At 44.4% G+C, this 19,333-nt stretch overlaps 1 protein-coding gene across 1 annotated transcript in view; it reads right to left on the bottom strand.

Moving 5' to 3' along the window:
• ANKRD44 (ankyrin repeat domain 44) overlaps positions 1-19,333 on the bottom strand; it is a 234,646-nt gene that overhangs the window by 87,414 nt on the left and 127,899 nt on the right. The window contains exon 16 of the mRNA XM_082261307.1: positions 16,825-16,936. Within this exon, the coding sequence (XP_082117433.1) occupies positions 16,825-16,936 (112 nt within the window). The remainder of the gene's footprint in view (positions 1-16,824; positions 16,937-19,333) is intronic.

A 19,333-nucleotide genomic window follows, 5' to 3' on the forward strand; every position in this document is an offset into this window, starting at 1 on the left:
CAGGCACTCGTGTCCCTCCTGGCCTTTGACACCCTCTGTCTCACCTTCAGTGGGGGTCTGGGCCGGAGATATAAGAGAGGCCGACCTCATCAACTCAGACTCCTCCCAGGTACGTGACAGTATCAGTCAGCCAACTATGGAGTCTGAAAGGGAGGTCTCTCCACTGGAGAACGTTTGCCGATCGATCTCTGCACTATCCCACATGGTACAAAGCCTGCAAGGAAAATTGGATTGCATCGAAGATCAATTATCGGCCTGCAAAAATGACTCTTCTCTGACGGAGCCCAGCACATCCTGTGCGGAGGATTTCCACCCGGAACCTCGGGTTCCCATTCCTGAACGTTTTTCTGGAAATCGAAGAAAATTTCGGACTTTTCGTAATTCTTGTGAACTATACTTTTCCCTGTTGCCTCGAACCTTCTCTTCACAAGATACCAAGGTGGGGTTCATTATCTCGCTCCTTCGGGATGAGCCCCAATCCTGGGCTTTCCATCTTCGGGAACAACACGATCCAGCCTTGACAACCATGGACTCTCTTTTTATTCTGCCATGTCCCAGCTATACGCAGATCCTTTTTGTCATCGGACTGCTGAATCAAAGCTTAGCAAGTTAAAGCAAGGCCTAAGGCCTGTGGAGGATTATGTGACAGATTTCCGTGTATGGAGTGCCGATACTCTGTGGAACCATTCGGCCCTCCATCATCAGTTCTGTCTTGGTTTGTCTGATGCCCTAAAGGATGAACTTGCCAGGGTGGGGGTACCAACGGCCTTAGAAGACCTGGTGAACCTTGTCATCCAGATTGACCGGAGGCTACGTGAGAGGCAAGCCGAAAGAACTAACAAGGCTCCTTTAGTCCGCCCGGAGTTTGGGGCTGATACTCCTCTCATTACCGTTAACCCCCCAGAGGTACCTCACTACCCTTCACGAAAGAGTTTCCAGAGATCCCCTCTGTCCACATCGGAACGTCTTGGACTGTATCGCTCCAATCTCTGCCTCTACTGTGGCGATTCCGGTCACCAGATTCAGACTTGTCCTGTGAGGCCTTGCAGAACCTCCTCTAACTGGATTTCTATGATGCATCCACCCGGGACTAATCAAACACATCTCACCTTGCTTTGCCATCTGAAACCTCTTGAAAAGACTATCTCTGTTCCTGATATTATAGACTCTGGGGCCTGTAGCTGTTTTGTGGATGTGACATTTGCAGCCCAACACAATCTACCTCTCTGTACCAAGAAACAAGGGTTTGTTGTTCACCTGGCTGATGGCTCTGGTATCAAGTCTGGTCCAGTGACACAAGAGACGGCTCCAATTTTCTGCTCTTCCTCCTCTGTTCATCAAGAATTCCTTTGCCTGGACGTTATAACATCACCCATGTTTCCTGTCATTCTTGGTATACCCTGGCTGAAGGCCCATAACCCTAGCATCAATTGGCTCACGGGTGAGATTTCCTTCTCTTCTCCCTACTGCCGGGCACACTGTGTTCCTGAGGAGTCTCTTACTGTTACCTCTCTCCTTGGTATTGTAACGCTCCTTGCGTTTCTTATAAGGTGTGGATTTTCAGCTGCAGAAGTAGTTCCACGTCAGTAGTCATGTAGGAGATATGCTGAGATACCAATCCCAACCTCAATGACTCATCATGTATGGAAGGTCTTATTTCAGCCAGTAAATACACACAGTAATTAAGCTGGTTCCTAGTGTGACTTTATATACATGTGGTGAGACAATGATAAAGGTCTTAGGGATAGGTTTGAGTGGAAGTGGTAGGTGACAAACACTTGAGGTGAGACAGTGCAGATGGATGCAGGAAGGGTTAGCGATCATGTATGATAACAGATGACAGAGTAGCAGGTGCATACAGGAGAGATCAACCCAGTGCAGGAAATAGTAGCAGTAGCCTCAAGAGCTAGCAATCTAGTTATGCAGATGTAAAAGACAGTCCTTGCTATGCAGAGCTAAATAGTGTAAGCCTAGTACAAGTCTATAGAGATTTCCCCTGTGGGGTACTTAGCACTAATAGCGATTCCCGAAGGATCGCTCAGGAGATGCGGATGATCCAGTAGCAGGATGCAGGGATCAGCGCAGCGAGGTTCGTCAGCGAGGAGAGCTTGCAAGCATGGAAGCTTCAAGCAAGATTAGTATCCAGGTACTGGTGTTTGAACGAACACATGTGAGTGAGAACCGACGCCCTAAATAGCCATCTAGTCCGGCACTGGGTGATGACAGCTTCAGCCTTAAAGGGAAACACACCTATATGTGTTTCTTCTGTCTAGGTAGATGGAAATCACCCGGAATAAATGTGATAGGAGGCACTGAGAGTGCCAGAACCTTACAGGTATCCACCCGGACCCCGAAGTCTTGAAACTGGTACCCACAGTTTACCACGAATACCTGGATGTTTTCAATAAAAAGAGCGCTGATTCTCTTCCTCCCCATCGTACATACGATTGCCCCATTGAACTGTTGCCAGGGGCTGAAATACCTTTTGGCCGGATCTACCCTCTCTCTGAGCTCGAATTAGAGACTCTCCGTAACTACATTAATGAAAGCCTGGAAAAAGGATTCATCCAACCCTCCACTTCACCCGCAGGAGCGGGCATATTCTTTTTTGAGAAAAAGGACCATACCCTTAGGCCCTGTGTGGATTATCCCGATCTAAAGAAGATAACTGTCAAGAATCGTTATCCTCTTCCCCTAATTCCCGAACTTTTCCAGAGGTTACGAGGGGCACAGGTGTTCTCCAAACTTGATTTGAGGGGTGCCTACAACCTAGTCAGAATTCGTGAAGGAGACGAATGGAAAACCGCGCTTCGAACGCGCTTTGGGCATTTCGAATATCTGGTCATGCCATTCGGTCTTTGTAATGCCCCAGCCACATTCCAACATCTTGTTAATGATATATTTCGGGACTATCTTGATTTGTTTATCATCGTATACTTGGATGATATCCTTGTATTTTCTAGTTCTCTCGACCTACACAGAAACCATGTAAAGAAGGTACTGGACAGACTTCGCCAACACCTTCTTTACGCAAAGGCGGAGAAATGTGAGTTCGAAAAACAGGTTATCCAATTTCTGGGACTCATTATCTCTGCGGATGGCATTGCTATGGACCCGCAAAAGGTATCTGCCGTACTGGAATGGCCTGCCCCCGAGGACAAGAAAGCAGTACAGCGCTTTGTGGGCTTTGCTAATTTTTACAGGAAGTTTATAAAGAACTTTTCTGGCATCATATCCCCCATCACACAGCTGACCAAACAGTTTACCCCATTCAAATGGACTCCAGAGGCTCAAGCCGCCTTTGAACTATTAAAGACTCTGTTTACTTCCGCTACCATTTTAAAACACCCAGATCCCGCTTTAGCCTATGTACTTGAAGTGGATGCCTCTGAAAATGCGGTCGGGGCTATACTATCCCAACGACAAGGAGCCAAGTCCCTACTCTACCCTATTGCCTTTTTCTCCAGAAAATTAAGCTCCTCTGAGAGGAACTATGACGTAGGAGATCGTGAACTGTTAGCCATAAAGGCTGCGCTGGAGGAATGGCGCTACCTACTGGAGGGGGCTGCACACCCTATCCTTATTTTTACAGACCATAAGAACTTAGAATATTTAAGAACCGCGAAAAGATTAAGACCTCGACAGGCAAGATGGGCACTTTTCTTCTCTCGATTTGTGTTCCATATAACTTTTCGTCCAGGCTCTAAGAATTGCAAACCTGATGCCCTTTCTCGCATGTTTCCTGAACCAGCTCCACCTCCTGAACCTGACACCATTGATGTCACAGATCAAGGGGACAGTTGCAAACTCCCCACCTCCTCTGAACTTGCATCTCCAGCAGAGGGATGGACTTTATTTCCACAAGGAACAAATTTTTATTCCCGAACAACTGAGGGTCACCATTCTTAAGAAGTGTCATGATCATCTTCTGGCTGGACACTTTGGTATCCATAAAACCTCTGATTTGGTCTCCCGTTCCTTTTGGTGGCCAGATTGGTTAAAGGACTGTAAAAACTATGTCAGATCCTGCTCTGTGTGTCTCAGAAACAAGTCTGATCGGGCCAAGACCTGGGGCCTGTTGGAATCCCCGTACCTGAAAAACCATTGAGTATGATCTCTATGGACTTTATTGTGGAACTTCCTCCATCTGAAGGGTTTACAACTATCTTTGTCGTAGTTGATCGTCTTTCCAAGATGGCACACTTTATACCTCTGAAAGGAACTCCCTCTGCCTCCGAAACTGCCTCCACGTTTATCAAAGAAGTGGTGAGATTGCATGGCATTCCAGCCAGCATTGTCTCTGATCGTGGGGTGCAGTTCACTTCCAAGTTTTGGAAAGCTTTATGTGAAGCATTAAACATTGAACTTTGTTTGTCTTCTGCCTACCACCCACAAACAAACGGACAGACCGAGAGGACAAACCAAACTCTTGAACAATATTTAAAGCGGAGTTCCGGGCACAAAATTCAATTTCTAATAATTACTGCATTGTATTCCTTACTCTCCGCTGAGTCAGAATTGGATATTCCCATAGTTTTTTTTTTTCACTTACCTGTTTACAGAGGTTTGTATACTCACCTTTCAAAGGACTTCCTCCCTCCTGTGCCTCGGCTCTCCTCGTCACTTCCTGCCGCAATGCGTCCTGGGAGCTCTTCCTCGGCCCTCCCATGATACACTTTGCAGTCACATGGGCGGCCGACCACTGTTCTCATTTCTTGACTCACAGGCCTACGCCCACTGGAATCAGGAAGAAGGGAAGACATTTCCCCACAACGGACTCGGCAATCCACAACAAAGATGGCGCCGCACATCAGAAATTATATAAAGTAAGATTTTATTCTTGCAAACTCATTATTTCACCATTCTAACCAGGATTAGCGGATGTATCGATGTGTAAGGGTGATTGTTAGGGGGAGATTGAAAAAAAAAAACGATTCTGTGCCCGGAACTCCGCTTTAAGGTGCTTCTCTTCTTTTTCTCAAGACGACTGGGTGTTACTCCTCCCTTTAGCGGAATTTGCTTTTAATAACTCCGTTCATTCCGCCACCAAGCAGTCTCCTTTCTATGCCAATTATGGATATCACCCCTCCTTCCTACCTGAGTTACCTATGGAATCTGCTGTACCAGCTGTACAAGAAAGACTAAATTTTCTTAATGCCAACAGTCAGCTTTTGCGGGAAACCATTTTGAAGGCACAGGCTGGTAATAAAAATTTTTTTGATAGAAGAAGGAGAGGGAATTTGAATTTAAAACCGGGGGATAAGGTCTGGCTATCTACAGCAAACCTGAGATTAAAGTGTCCCTCAAAAAAGATTGGCCCAAGATACCTAGGTCCATTTTCTATCAGGAAGAAGATCAATTCTGTGGCATTCGAATTAATCTTACCAGGTAATCTGAAGATCCATCCCGTGTTCCACGTTTCTTTACTGAAGTCAGCCGTTCCCAACCCCTTCCCAGATCGTGGATCTGAAGTTCCTGCTCCCCTTTTGATCGAAGGTAATGAAGAATTTGAGGTGGAGTCTATTCTGGACTGTAGAAGAAGGGGTGGTCGGACACAGCTTCTTATCAAGTGGAAGGGCTATGGCCCTGAGGATAATTCCTGGGAACCTGCTTCAAACGTCCATGCTCCTCGATTGTTACGAGCCTACCTTCTACAACATCCGGAAAAACGGTCTATGTTGGGCATCCGGAGGCTGCCCTTAAGGGGGGGGGGCAATGTCAGGGAATCCCTGTGAGACGTCTGGGGCGTCGCCGTGCACAGGCTATTCCTAGAAGAATGACTAATGGGCGTGGTGCCAGACAGGCTATTTAAAGGAAGTTCATTCCTGTTTCCTGTGCTGACTGATCTTCAGCTGTTTCCTGTGACCTGATGATACCTGTATGCTTCCCTGTTGCTGACCTGGCTTGTTCTGAACTTGGACTTGGATTCTGCTTCTGCTTCTCTGCTAAACCTGACCCGGCTCTGTCCCTGACTTTGGCTCTGCTTACGATTTGGTACCCTGCTGCACCGCCTGTTGATGACCCTGGCTTTCCTACTACTCTGACTCTGTCTCTCAGAACTACCCGAGTGCTTGCCTGGCTATCTGCTGCACATGTTCCATACAGCATTGCATGTTCCAGTTTCCAGGATCCGGACAAGCAGCCTATCCTGATCCATCAACAACCACAGGCACTCGTGTCCCTCCTGGCCTTTGACACCCTCTGTCTCACCTTCAGTGGGGTCTGGGCCGGAGATATTAGAGAGGCCGACCTCGTCAACTCAGACTCCTCCCAGGTACGTGACAGCTAGGGGGAGGAGAAGCAGCAGTACACTAAGCTTCTCTGTGAATGGCTTTGCAGTGAGGGTGTGCCAGAAGACTGATTATTGGAGGAGGGCAGGCTAAGTTCCCAGCATACATAGAGAACAGTCCACAGTGTGCTCTCCTGCTTAGTGTGGTCAGTTTTTAATAGGAAAGCAAGGGGACTAGCAGTATTAACAGGGATTTTACACAAAGGAAGCAATACAAAGAGAACAGGATACTTTCTCATACAAGTGCATGGTACAGCAGCCACATATCATTAATATGAAGTGTCGGGGTAGCAAACACTTTACATACATGTTGTATATCAATTATAGTGATATTTGAGCAATGTTTGCTCTATTTTCTCCCTAGTTACCCCGTTAAAAAAAAAAAAAAAAAAAAAAAGCTTTGAAGCTGAAGTTTAGCTAGGAAAAATATATTTATATATTTTTCTTTACAGCTTTAGTTACATTACTTGCTTGTAATGAAGTTTGTTCCACCATTGCAGGCTGGAGGATTCGGAAATATTCACTGCTGTCTTGCCCTGTTCTCCTTCTGCTGATGAAGTTCTGACCCTGTGGGGTTTAATAGATTTGGGTCTCTGGGCTCAGCTTCACTAAGAATAATAAGACAGGGACATGCGCCCTCCTGCTCTCTACTCTATAGAGAAAAGTTCTTACACTGATTACACTACTGTAAAACCATCTGTGAGGCCCTGTTCACACTTGAGCATTTTTCAGCTCATAAAACGCTCATCTGTGAAAATCCAAAACGCCCAACAATCCAAATCCCATTCATTTCAATGGCCCCTGTTCACATATGAGCGTATTGTCCCCTGAAGCAAAACGCCTGAAGCTCAAAAAAGTACAGGAGCTTCCTTTTGGGCTGATGAAGAGCTGTTCTGGTCCCAAAGGAATGAATGAAAACAACACCTTTATGGGCATTTCATTGGCGTTTATTAGACACACAGTTGGTCTCCAACCCTTTTACACACCCATTTTTCACATAAATCACATGGACAGCCTGCTGTATGGATAATCGCATGGTCAAAAAGACCATGTGATGTCACTGTGGGTCCAGACCTTCACTTTTACATGTGTGGGGATGCCATTTGGAATGCTTGTTACCCCCACACATAAAGAGAAAGAGGAGGACCACGTTAGCCTCAAAACACCTGCAAAAAACACCCCAAAAGAGGCGTATAAAAGGCCCACAAAACGCTCACAAAACGCAAAAGAAACGCTCAAGAAACGCTCGAAAAAACGCCCAGAAAACGCCTGAAAACGATACGCTCAGGTGTGAATGGAGCCTGAATGGGGGAGAAAATCCTGTGACTGTTCAGACTCACCCCCATTTACAAATCGTGTTAAAGGCATTGTAGTCAGTGAAATCATTTTTCTAAATTGGAGGAGGTGGCATTAGATGGCGTGCCCCTGTCAGCTCATCTTTTTTGCGGGTGACCTCGGAGACCAGCGGCTGCTAACCCCCACGGTGCTGGAGGTTCAGCACCAGGAAGAGGACAGGGCAGCCCTGCAGTGAAGATTTCTACAGAATCTAGCAGCCAACACATAAAATGGACACTGATCTCTGAGGGGTTATTGCACATACTCTGGGGGCTGATCACTGAGGGGATAATGCTTATAAAATGGACACTGATCTCTGAGGGGTTATTGCACATACTCTGGGGGCTGATCACTGAGGGGATAATGCTTATAAAATGGACACTGATCTCTGAGGGGTTATTGCACATACTCTGGGGGCTGATCACTGAGGGGATAATGCCTATAAAATGGACACTGATCTCTGAGGGGTTATTGCACATTCTCTGGGGGCTGATCACTGAGGGGATAATGCCTATAAAAAGGACACTGATCTCTGAGGCCTTATTGCACATACTCTGGGGGCTGATCACTGAGGGGATAATGCCTATAAAATGGACACTGATCTCTGAGGGGTCATTGCACATACTCTGGGGGCTGATCACTGATGGGATAATGCCTATAAAATGGAGACTGATCTCTGAGGGGTTATTGCACATACTCTGGGGGCTGAACACTGAGGGGATAATGCCTATAAAATGGACACTGATCTCTGAGGGGTCATTGCACATACTCTGGGGGCTGATCACTGAGGGGATAATGCTTATAAAATGGACACTGATCTCTGAGGGGTTATTGCACATACTCTGGGGGCTGATCACTGAGGGGATAATGCTTATAAAATGGACACTTATCTCTGAGGGGTTATTGCACATACTCTGGGGGCTGATCACTGAGGGAATAATGCCTATAAAATGGACACTGATCACTGTGGGGTTATTGCACATTCTCTGGGGGCTGATCACTGAGGGGATAATGCCTATAAAAAGGACACTGATCTCTGAGGCCTTATTGCACATACTCTGGGGGCTGATCACTGAGGGGATAATGCCTATAAAATGGACACTGATCTCTGAGGGGTCATTGCACATACTCTGGGGGCTGATCACTGATGGGATAATGCCTATAAAATGGAGACTGATCTCTGAGGGGTTATTGCACATACTCTGGGGGCTGATCACTGAGGGGATAATGCCTATAAAATGGACACTGATCTCTGAGGGGTCATTGCACATACTCTGGGGGCTGATCACTGAGGGGATAATGCTTACAAAATGGACACTGATCTCTGAGGGGTTATTGCACATACTCTGGGGGCTGATCACTGAGGGGATAATGCCTATAAAATGGAGACTGATCTCTGAGGGGTTATTGCACATACTCTGGGGGCTGAACACTGAGGGGATAATGCCTATAAAATGGACACTGATCTCTGAGGGGTCATTGCACATACTCTGGGGGCTGATCACTGAGGGGATAATGCTTATAAAATGGACACTGATCTCTGAGGGGTTATTGCACATACTCTGGGGGCTGATCACTGAGGGGATAATGCTTATAAAATGGACACTTATCTCTGAGGGGTTATTGCACATACTCTGGGGGCTGATCACTGAGGGAATAATGCCTATAAAATGGACACTGATCACTGTGGGGTTATTGCACATTCTCTGGGGGCTGATCACTGAGGGGATAATGCCTATAAAAAGGACACTGATCTCTGAGGCCTTATTGCACATACTCTGGGGGCTGATCACTGAGGGGATAATGCCTATAAAATGGACACTGATCTCTGAGGGGTCATTGCACATACTCTGGGGGCTGATCACTGATGGGATAATGCCTATAAAATGGAGACTGATCTCTGAGGGGTTATTGCACATACTCTGGGGGCTGATCACTGAGGGGATAATGCCTATAAAATGGACACTGATCTCTGAGGGGTCATTGCACATACTCTGGGGGCTGATCACTGAGGGGATAATGCTTACAAAATGGACACTGATCTCTGAGGGGTTATTGCACATACTCTGGGGGCTGATCACTGAGGATATAATGCCTATAAAATGGAGACTGATCTCTGAGGGGTTATTGCACATACTCTGGGGGCTGATCACTGAGGGGATTATGCCTATAAAATAGACACTGATCTCTGAGGGGTTATTGCACATACTCTGGGGGCTGATCACTGAGGGAATAATGCCTATAAAATGGACACTGATCACTGAGGGGTTATTGCACATACTCTGGGGGCTGATCACTGAGGGGATAATGCCTATAAAAAGGACACCGATCTCTGAGGGGTTATTACACATACTCTGGGGGCTGATCACTGAGAGGATAATGCCTATAAAATGGACACTGATCTCTGAAGGGTTATTGCACATACTCTGGGGGCTGATCACTGAGGGGATAATGCCTATAAAATGGACACTGATCTCTGAGGGGTCATTGCACATACTCTGGGGGCTGATCACTGAGGGGATAATGCTTATAAAATGGACACTGATCTCTGAGGGGTTATTGCACATACTCTGGGGGCTGATCACTGAGGGGATAATGCTTATAATATGGACACTGATCTCTGAGGGGTTATTGCACATACTCTGGGGGCTGATCACTGAGGATATAATGCCTATAAAATGGAGACTGATCTCTGAGGGGTTATTGCACATACTCTGGGGGCTGATCACTGAGGGGATAATGCTTATAAAATGGACACTGATCTCTGAGGGGCTATTGCACATACTCTGGGGGCTGATCACTTAGGGGATAATGCCTATAAAATAGACACTGATCTCTGAGGGGTTATTGCACATACTCTGGGGGCTGATCACTGAGGGGATAATGCCTATAAAATAGACACTGATCTCTGAGGGGTTATTGCACATACTCTGGGGGCTGATCACTGAGGGGATAATGCTTATAATATGGACACTGATCTCTGAGGGGTTATTGCACATACTCTGGGGGCTGATCACGGAGGGGATAATGCCTATAAAATGGACACTGATCTCTGAGGGGTCATTGCACATACTCTGGGGGCTGATCACTGAGGGGATAATGCCTATAAAATAGACACTGATCTCTGAGGGGTTATTGCACTTACTCTGGGGGCTGATCACTGAGGGGATAATGCCTATAAAATGGAGACTGATCTCTGAGGGGTTATTGCACATACTCTGGGGGCTGATCACTGAGGGGATAATGCTTATAATACGGAGACTGATCTCTGAGGGGTTATTGCACATACTCTGGGGGCTGATCACGGAGGGGATAATGCCTATAAAATGGACACTGATCTCTGAGGGGTCATTGCACATACTCTGGGGGCTGATCACGGAGGGGATAATGCTTATAAAATGGACACTGATCTCTGAGGGGTTATTGCACATACTCTGGGGGCTGATCACGGAGGGGATAATGCCTATAAAATGGACACTGATCTCTGAGGGGTCATTGCACATACTCTGGGGGCTGATCACGGAGGGGATAATGCCGATAAAATGGACACTGATCTCTGAGGGGTCATTGCACATACTCTGGGGGCTGATCACTGAGGGGATAATGCTTATAATATGGAAACTGATCTCTGAGGGGTTATTGCACATTCTCTGGGGGCTGATCACTGAGGGGATAATGCTTATAATATGGACACTGATCTCTGAGGGGTTAAAGCATATTCTCTGGGGGCTAGCCACCAAAGAGTTGATGCTTACACTGAGAGGTTAAATGCATATAGATTGCTGGTGTGAAAACTGACTATAGGGTTGGTGTAGTGGAAGGGCCATTTCACTGCTAGCAATAGATAGTAAGAAGTAGAGTGTATGTACTAGGAAGAGGATACAGGAGAAAGACTAATGTGTGCCCTGGAGGTGGAATCTCACGCGTGTTCATGTAAATTCAGAATATGAGGCAAAATCCCCCAGTGAGAAACTGAAACTAACAATCCGGCTTTAATACTCAATGAAATAATATGATATACTGTAAAATGTCGTACCAATAAAAACTCAAACTTAAAAATAAAACTTTAAATAAAATTAACCAAAATCTATTTGTGCAGCAATGCTTTAACAATCTAAAATAACGCCTGCAACCTAATGCAACGTTTACTGTATATGTAGTTCTTTTGGATTTTCAATTACGGTAAAGCTACGTATCTGGAGAGAGGGGGAGTCAGTAGAATGTGTCATTGTTCTGAATAATTTACTTTTTGTGTGTAATTTTCAGTTTGGGCTATTGATCTCTTCTAAACTAGTTTTCCTTTAACAAGCAAATCCGGGGGATCCTAGAGAAAAAGAAAAGAAGCCAAGTGCTCCATCTGCTGGCTGCAAAGAATGCAGACCATTTATGTACATGCAATCATTTATATTTAAAGTGCTTCTAAAGATAGATTTTTATTTATTTTTACCTTAATGCATTTACTGCATAAAAGTGAGAAACATTGTGTGTGCAGCTGCCCCCCCCTCCCCCTCTCTTATACATACCTGAGCCTAATCTCAATCCAGCAATATGCATGAAAGCAGGGGCTCTTGAAGCTCTTCCCCTACTCACTGGCTTAGAGACAGCAGTGGGAGCCATTGGTTCCTGCTGCGTTCAGTCACAACCAGTAAGGAGGGAGCGCCAGTGTTAATTTTGTTGACTAAAATGTTTTCGTCTACTAAATTAACACAATTTTAGTCTACTAAAATACGACTAAAACTAAAACAATTCAGATGACTAAAATATGACTTAAACTAAAATGGCATTTTGGTCATAATGCTAAAATACGACTAAAACTAAAACGGCATTTTAGGCCATAATGACTATAAGTAAAACTAAATTGAAAATTGACATCCAAGTTAACACTACTCTGCTGGTCAATTCTAAATCGGTAACACAATTCCATCCAGAGCCTGTAATAATAGCATATTAAAGTTTAAACATGTATTGCACCACCACATAAGCATAGGTAAAGGGCATCTACTAAGCTGCTGAAAGAGAAGAAATTAAGAAAAAGGCTTTTCTTATATTTTTTCTTAATATTTAATGTTGGTAATATATTCAGGTAATATGTGCAATGACATTACAGCCAATAGAGTATACGTGTTTTTTTTTTTTTTTTGTATTTTAAAGTTGCACTTCTGTTTGTCAAAAAGCAATATTTTTGTTTGTTTATGAAACTTGGTTTTATTTATAAAGACGTTATATATTGCAATGGCTAAGGCTGCATTCACATGTCAGCGTATGATCGCGGGCAGAACCGCCGCGGTTCCGCCTGCGATTCAGAGATTTATTGCAAATCGCGGGACGCCTAGCGTTGCCCGTTGATTTGCAATAGCCCCCCAAACGCCGAGCGATGTTGCCGCGATTTACGCCCGCCGAATCGCGGCAACATCGCGCAAACAAAATTGCGGGACGCAATACGCTCCAAAGAAGCTCTTGTACTTTTTTGGAGCGTATTGCGTCCCGCGATTTTGTTTGCACGATGTTGCCGCGATTCGGCGGGCTTAAATCGCGGCAACATCGCTCGGCGTTTGGGGGGCTATTGCAAATCAACGGGCAACACTAGGCGTCCCGCGATTTGCAATAAATCTCCGAATCGCGGGCGGAACCGTGGCGGTTCTGCCCGCGATCATACGCTGACATGTGAATGCAGCCTAAATCTGTGTCTGTAGTGCATGTTCAACCCTCAATACCATAAATAATAACATATAATTTGATTTTTACTCCAGGAGTATATACCGTATATACTCGAGTATAAGCCGAGATTTTCAGCATGTTTTTTCATGCTGAAAATGCCCCCCTCGGCTTAAACTCGAGTCACTGTCTTTTTAAAAATGGCACCGCCCGGCGCCGACATGTCACCGCGCATGTGCCGCATGCCCAGGAATAGCCGATTGTGCACGGGCTTTCCCGAGCATCGGCTGCGCATTCGTGATGACGTATTGGCACCGGGCGGCGCGATTTTTAAATCGAAGGCGCCTCACCAAAAGTTAAGGGAGACTCCTCCGCAGCCCCTGCCTTTCCTCATGCAGTGCTGCGGGCATGGTACAGGACATTCTCCTGTACCATGTCCGCAGCTCTGCATCTCCTGTGCCATGCCTGTACATACTGTGCCATGCCTATACCTACTGTGCCATGTCTGTACATACTGTGCCATACCTATACCTAGTGTGCCATGCCTGTACATACTGTACCATGCCTGTACCTACTGTGCCATGCCTATACCATCACCTGTGCTATGCCTATACCATCTTCTGTAGCATGACCTGTGCCATGCCTGTACCATGACCTGTGCCATGCCTGTACCATGCCTGTACCATGACCTGTGCCACGTCTGTACCATCACCTGTGCCATGACCTGTGCCATGCCCTTACCATGACCTGTGCCATGCCTATACCATGACCAGTGCCATCTCCTGTACCATGCCCGCAGTCCCTGTTTTGTGTCTCGTGGTGGTCCAGTTGGGTCCAGTAGCTGCTGCATTTCCCACCCTAGGCTTATACTCGAGTCAATACGTTTTCCCACTTTTTTATGGTAAAATTTGGGGCCTCGGCTTATATTCGGGTCGACTTATACTCGAGTATATACAGTAATTAATTTGGAAATTCTAGAGAAATGTTTAAATAATGCATTACAATTAACCTAAACCTATTAGATTTGTAGTTGACTAAAATGTATAAGATTTTAGTTGACTAAAATGTACTGGAGATTTTAGTATGATTAAAACTAAAACAATTCAGATGACCAAAATACGACTAAAACTAAAATAGCATTTTAACCAAAAGAATAAAATACAACTAAAACTAAAAAGGCATTTTAGTCAAAAGACTATAACTTAAACTAAATCGAAATTATCTGCCAAAATAATGAATACTGGGGAGCGGGGGGGGGGGGGGGGGGGTGGTTAACGAGCCACGCTTTGTGTGCGTAGGAGCGAGCATGAATGAGTGCCCCTCTCAGGGGCACTCAGCAGGGGAGAGGAGTCAGAAGCATTGGTGGGGAACCTAAGAAGAGGAGAATCAGGGCTGCTCTGTGCAAAACCATTGCACAGAGCAAGTATGACATGTTTGTTATTTCAATAAAATAAATAAAAAATCGAGCATTTACAATCACTTTATATTTAGCACTGACTGGACAAAAAAAATATGTTCATTAGGATAGAAAGGTCACTTAGAAGCCTAGATACATGAACAAACTTGACATTGATTCAGCCACAAGTCAGTTCAATAAAAAATATTTTAACCTGTAATATCTTACCACTGATTTATTTTAGCATGAGAACTTTTTTTTATACTTAAAGTGACACTAAACGATATCCTTATTTTCCAAAAATAATTCATACACATCCACTGCATACCCACTTTACAACTGCCCATAGCAGATTTACTGCTACAGGGCAGCTGCTCTATGCAGAATCACACGCCGTCAGCAGCTCGCTCCCGCTGTGATTTTACACAGCGGGAGCTGATCAGCAGGTCCCGTGGACTCAATGTCTGCTGGGACCCGCTGATTGTTCGATACTGTAAACAAAGCAGACTGTTATTCTGTGAGTATAGAAGACATGGATCCTGTGTTACTGTGAAGCAGGAACACCAATCAATGTCTTCAAGTAGTAAAAGCCCCTCGCTCACAGTTAGAAATCACTCCCTAGGCACACATTTAACCCTTTTACCGCCCCTGATGTTTACCCCATCCCTGCCAGTGTCATTAGTACAGTGACAGTGCATATTTTTAGCACTGATCACTGTATTAGTGTCACTGGTCTCCAAAAAAGTGTCAGTTAGGTGTCCGATTTGTCCGCCGCCATATCACAGTCCAGCTGTAAGTCGTTATAAGTAACTGATTGCCGCCATTACTAGTAAAAAAATAGAGAAATAAAAATATCCCATAGTTTGTAGATGCTGTAACCTTTTTGAAAACCAACCAATATATGCTCACTGGGATTTTTTTTTTTTTTTTTTACCAAACATATGTAGCAGAATACATATTGGCCTAAATTGATGTAGAAATTGGATATTTACATTTTTTTTATTGGATGAGTTTTAGAGCAGAAAGTAAAAAACATTGTTTTTCGTTTGTCGTTCTTAGTTTCTAGCGCAAAAAAACCTCAGAGGTGATCAAATACCACCTATATTTGTGAGGAAAAAAAGGCATCAGTTTTATTTGAGTACAGTGTTGCACGACCGCGCAATTGTCAGTTAAGGCAACACAGTGCCGTATCGCAAAAAATAGCCTGGTCAGAAAGTGGAGTAAACCGTGTGGAGCTGAAGTGGTTCTCTATTTTTCAATAAAATTTTTCCTACTGTGTTTTTCTGCCTCCTTGTCTTCCATTAGCTCCCAAACCTTTCCTTTTCCCTTCACTTCTGTTTGTTTGGAATGATCACTGCATGTTAGCTGTGGACATGTGCACTACTCTATGCATAATACAAATCCCATAGTCTATAGTCTATCTCATAGGTGTGCGCAGCCTATTGCATTAGGGTGGGCAGCACAAAGCTCAAACACATATGCGTGTGTGACATATTTACCGGCCTCTTTCTCGCTCTCCATCCTAAAATAATGGGGGGGGGGGAGGCACACAGGGGGACCCGGGCAGCAGAAAGAAGAAGAACAGGGACAGGAGGGGTGGCATATATTGGTACCGATCCCTTGTATTTACCTCTTGTGGCAGCTGAATGTCGGCAAGAGGGAGAGGAGGAGAAGCCCACTTTCAGCTGCTGCAGGAGGAAACTACAGATCAGTTTCACTGAATTCCACCCCCGCCACCTCTGCTGTCCAGGTTCTGGGGGTTGGCAAGGAAGGATCGCGGTTTAGCTGTCACCTGCCCGTAATTGACGGGTAGATGCAAAATGACGGATTTGCCAACCCCATGATTAGGGTGTGCCCAGGCACACCTGGCACACCCCTTGCACATGCCTATGGTCTATCTCAGGAGCAAGCAAGAGAGGGTGGCTACATTCCTGCAAACAGTGGGACCATGGCAAATGAATGTAGCCACCCTCTAACAGGAAGCCTGATTGCAGCAGCATAAAAAAGGAATTTGGAGATGAAGCTGGGAGCAATAAAAGGAACTCTTATGAATGCATACTTGTAAACCAGAGTTTAGTGTCACTTTAACACTGTTACATTGAATTCAGTATGTGTATTAAGTTGTGACTGTATCATAATATATACTTACATATTCCAAGCCTTCTCTGTGACCATAGGCAGCAGCATAATGGATGGCACTATAACCAGCTTTGTCACAAATTGATGGGTCGGCTTTGTTCTCAAGCAGATATTGCAAGCACCTGTTTTATAAATGGTATTATTGTTTGATTGTGATGTATGTATTCTGTTTTGTTTCTTTAAACCTCAATAAATACATAATAAACAAAAAATAAATGGTATTATTTGCTATGAAGAATGTAAGCAATATCTGTAGCATCAATTAGATTATTCTTATTCATAAACATTTAATATGAAGTGCAAATTTCAAAGTTTTGGTACAAAGTGCAGTAATTAAAGAACTGCGGTCACTAGTAGTAGATTTTTTTTTTCTGCCAGATGTAATTTGTTTTTCTAGCTTTAGACCTGTAGAAGGTTAATAGAATCGTTCTTGCCAAACCAATCTATTAACCTTCTACGATGAACTGAGCTGCCACCTAAAAAAAGGTAAGCCGGTGGATGTGGTGTATCTGGACTTTGCAAAGGCCTTTGACACCGTTCCCCACAAACGCTTACTGTTCAAAGTAAGGAATGTAGGTATGGACCATAAGGTGAGTACCTGGATAGAGAACTGGCTCCAGGGGAGAGTCCAGAGGGTGGTGATTATTAGGGAGTACTCAGATTGGGCGGGTGTGGAAAGTGGGGTCCCCCAAGGTTCTGTCCTCGGACCAATCTTGTTTAATTTATTCATAAATGATCTAGAGGAGGGGATATCTAGTACAATCTCGGTATTTGCAGATGATACTAAACTAAGCATGCCAATATCTTCTGGGCAGGATGTGGAAACCTTACAAGTGGACCTGAACAAAATAATGGGGTGGGCAACTACATGGCAGATGAGGTTTAATGTTGAAAAATGTAAAGTAATGCACTTGGGTGTCAGAAACACGAAAGCAAGCTACTCACTAGGGGGGAAACCTCTGGGTGAATCTAAGATGGAAAAGGACCTGGGGGTACTGGTAGACAACAGGCTTGGCAGTGGCATGCAATGCCAAACCGCTGCAAGCAAAGCCAACAGAATACTGGGATGTATAAAAAAGGGGATTCACTCCAGAAATAAAGAGATTATTCTCCCACTCTACAAGACTCTGGTCCGGCCACATCTGGAGTATTCTTTCCAGTTCTGGGCACCGGTCCTCAGGAAGGATGTTTTGGAACTGGAGAAAGTCCAGAGAAGGGCAACAAAAATAATTAGGGGAATGGAGGGCATCGGCTATGAGGAAAGACTACAAGCATTGAACTTATTCTCTCTGGAGAAGAGACGATTGAGGGGGGATATGATATCAATGTACAAATACTGTACTGGCGACCCTAGCATAACAAACAAAATTTTTAGATAAAGGGAATACAATAAGACACGTGGCCACTCACTAAAACTATAGGAGAAACGGTTTAACCTTAAAATACGTAGGGGGTTCTTCACTGTCAGAGCAATAAGGATGTGGAATTCTCTTCCACAAGCAGTCGTATCAGCAGGGAGCATTGATAGTTTCAAAAAACTCTTATATGGGCACCTTAAAGACCACAACATACAGGGGTATACAATGTACGGTTAACAGCAAACATACACACACATCATTGGTTGAACTGGATGGACTGGTGTCTTTTTTCAACCTCAAAAACATGTAACTATTTGTTGTTATGTAGAGGGTGGACAATGAAGTTTTACACAAAGAAAGGCCAACACAGTGAAAAAGAACTGTTAAAAAAGTAACAGAGAAAAATTAGGAGGATTTAGGGATATATTTTTTTATTGGCCTCATCTTGTTATCCACCACCACTAATAAAAATGTTTCCAATTCTACTGCTCAAAGCCCAATAGTTTATCATGTATTATGGTGATAAATTGAGTACAGCTAGTCAAATATATGTTTTGCAAAATAAATAACATGATCTTATTTGTTTCATGTAAAGTCACAATGGACCATGTCTAAAATACTATTTCCTTTTAGCCGTGTAGTTGCCATGCAGCTTTGTTGGTTCACAGGTAGCCAAATACAGAGTTTGCAAAATAATGCAAAAGTTATTTTTCAACTTCCTTCTCTTGCAGTAACTTCTACTCATCAACAGTTGCTGATCACTGTCCTCTGTGTGCAATATGGTATGTCAGTGTTTGACTTCCCAAGTGGTGTTCAATTAGTAAGCTATTAGTAAATTAGTCAATTAGTAAGCTATTGGTGTGTTTCCCACAGGTAACCAAACTCTGTTTCTCTCTTTGCCACTTACAGGTGGTCAATGTGGTCAGTGACAAAATATTGAATATCGTCACCAACCTGGGAACACTTGATAAAGGAAAAGGAATTGGCAGCACTCCAGGTTGAGTCAAAATCCAGATTTATTGACGTGAAACGCGTCTACCTTGTCACGATTGTCATAATTTGGATGTCCAGTCAATAAATCTGGATTTTGACTCAACCTGGAGTGCTGCCAATTCCTTTTCCTTTATCAAGTTTTCACAGAGGCGAGCCGGGGCATGCACC

The sequence above is a fragment of the Pelophylax lessonae genome (assembly GCF_965119305.1).
Source record: "Pelophylax lessonae genome assembly, chromosome: 6".
Classification (NCBI taxonomy): Eukaryota; Metazoa; Chordata; class Amphibia; order Anura; family Ranidae; genus Pelophylax; species Pelophylax lessonae.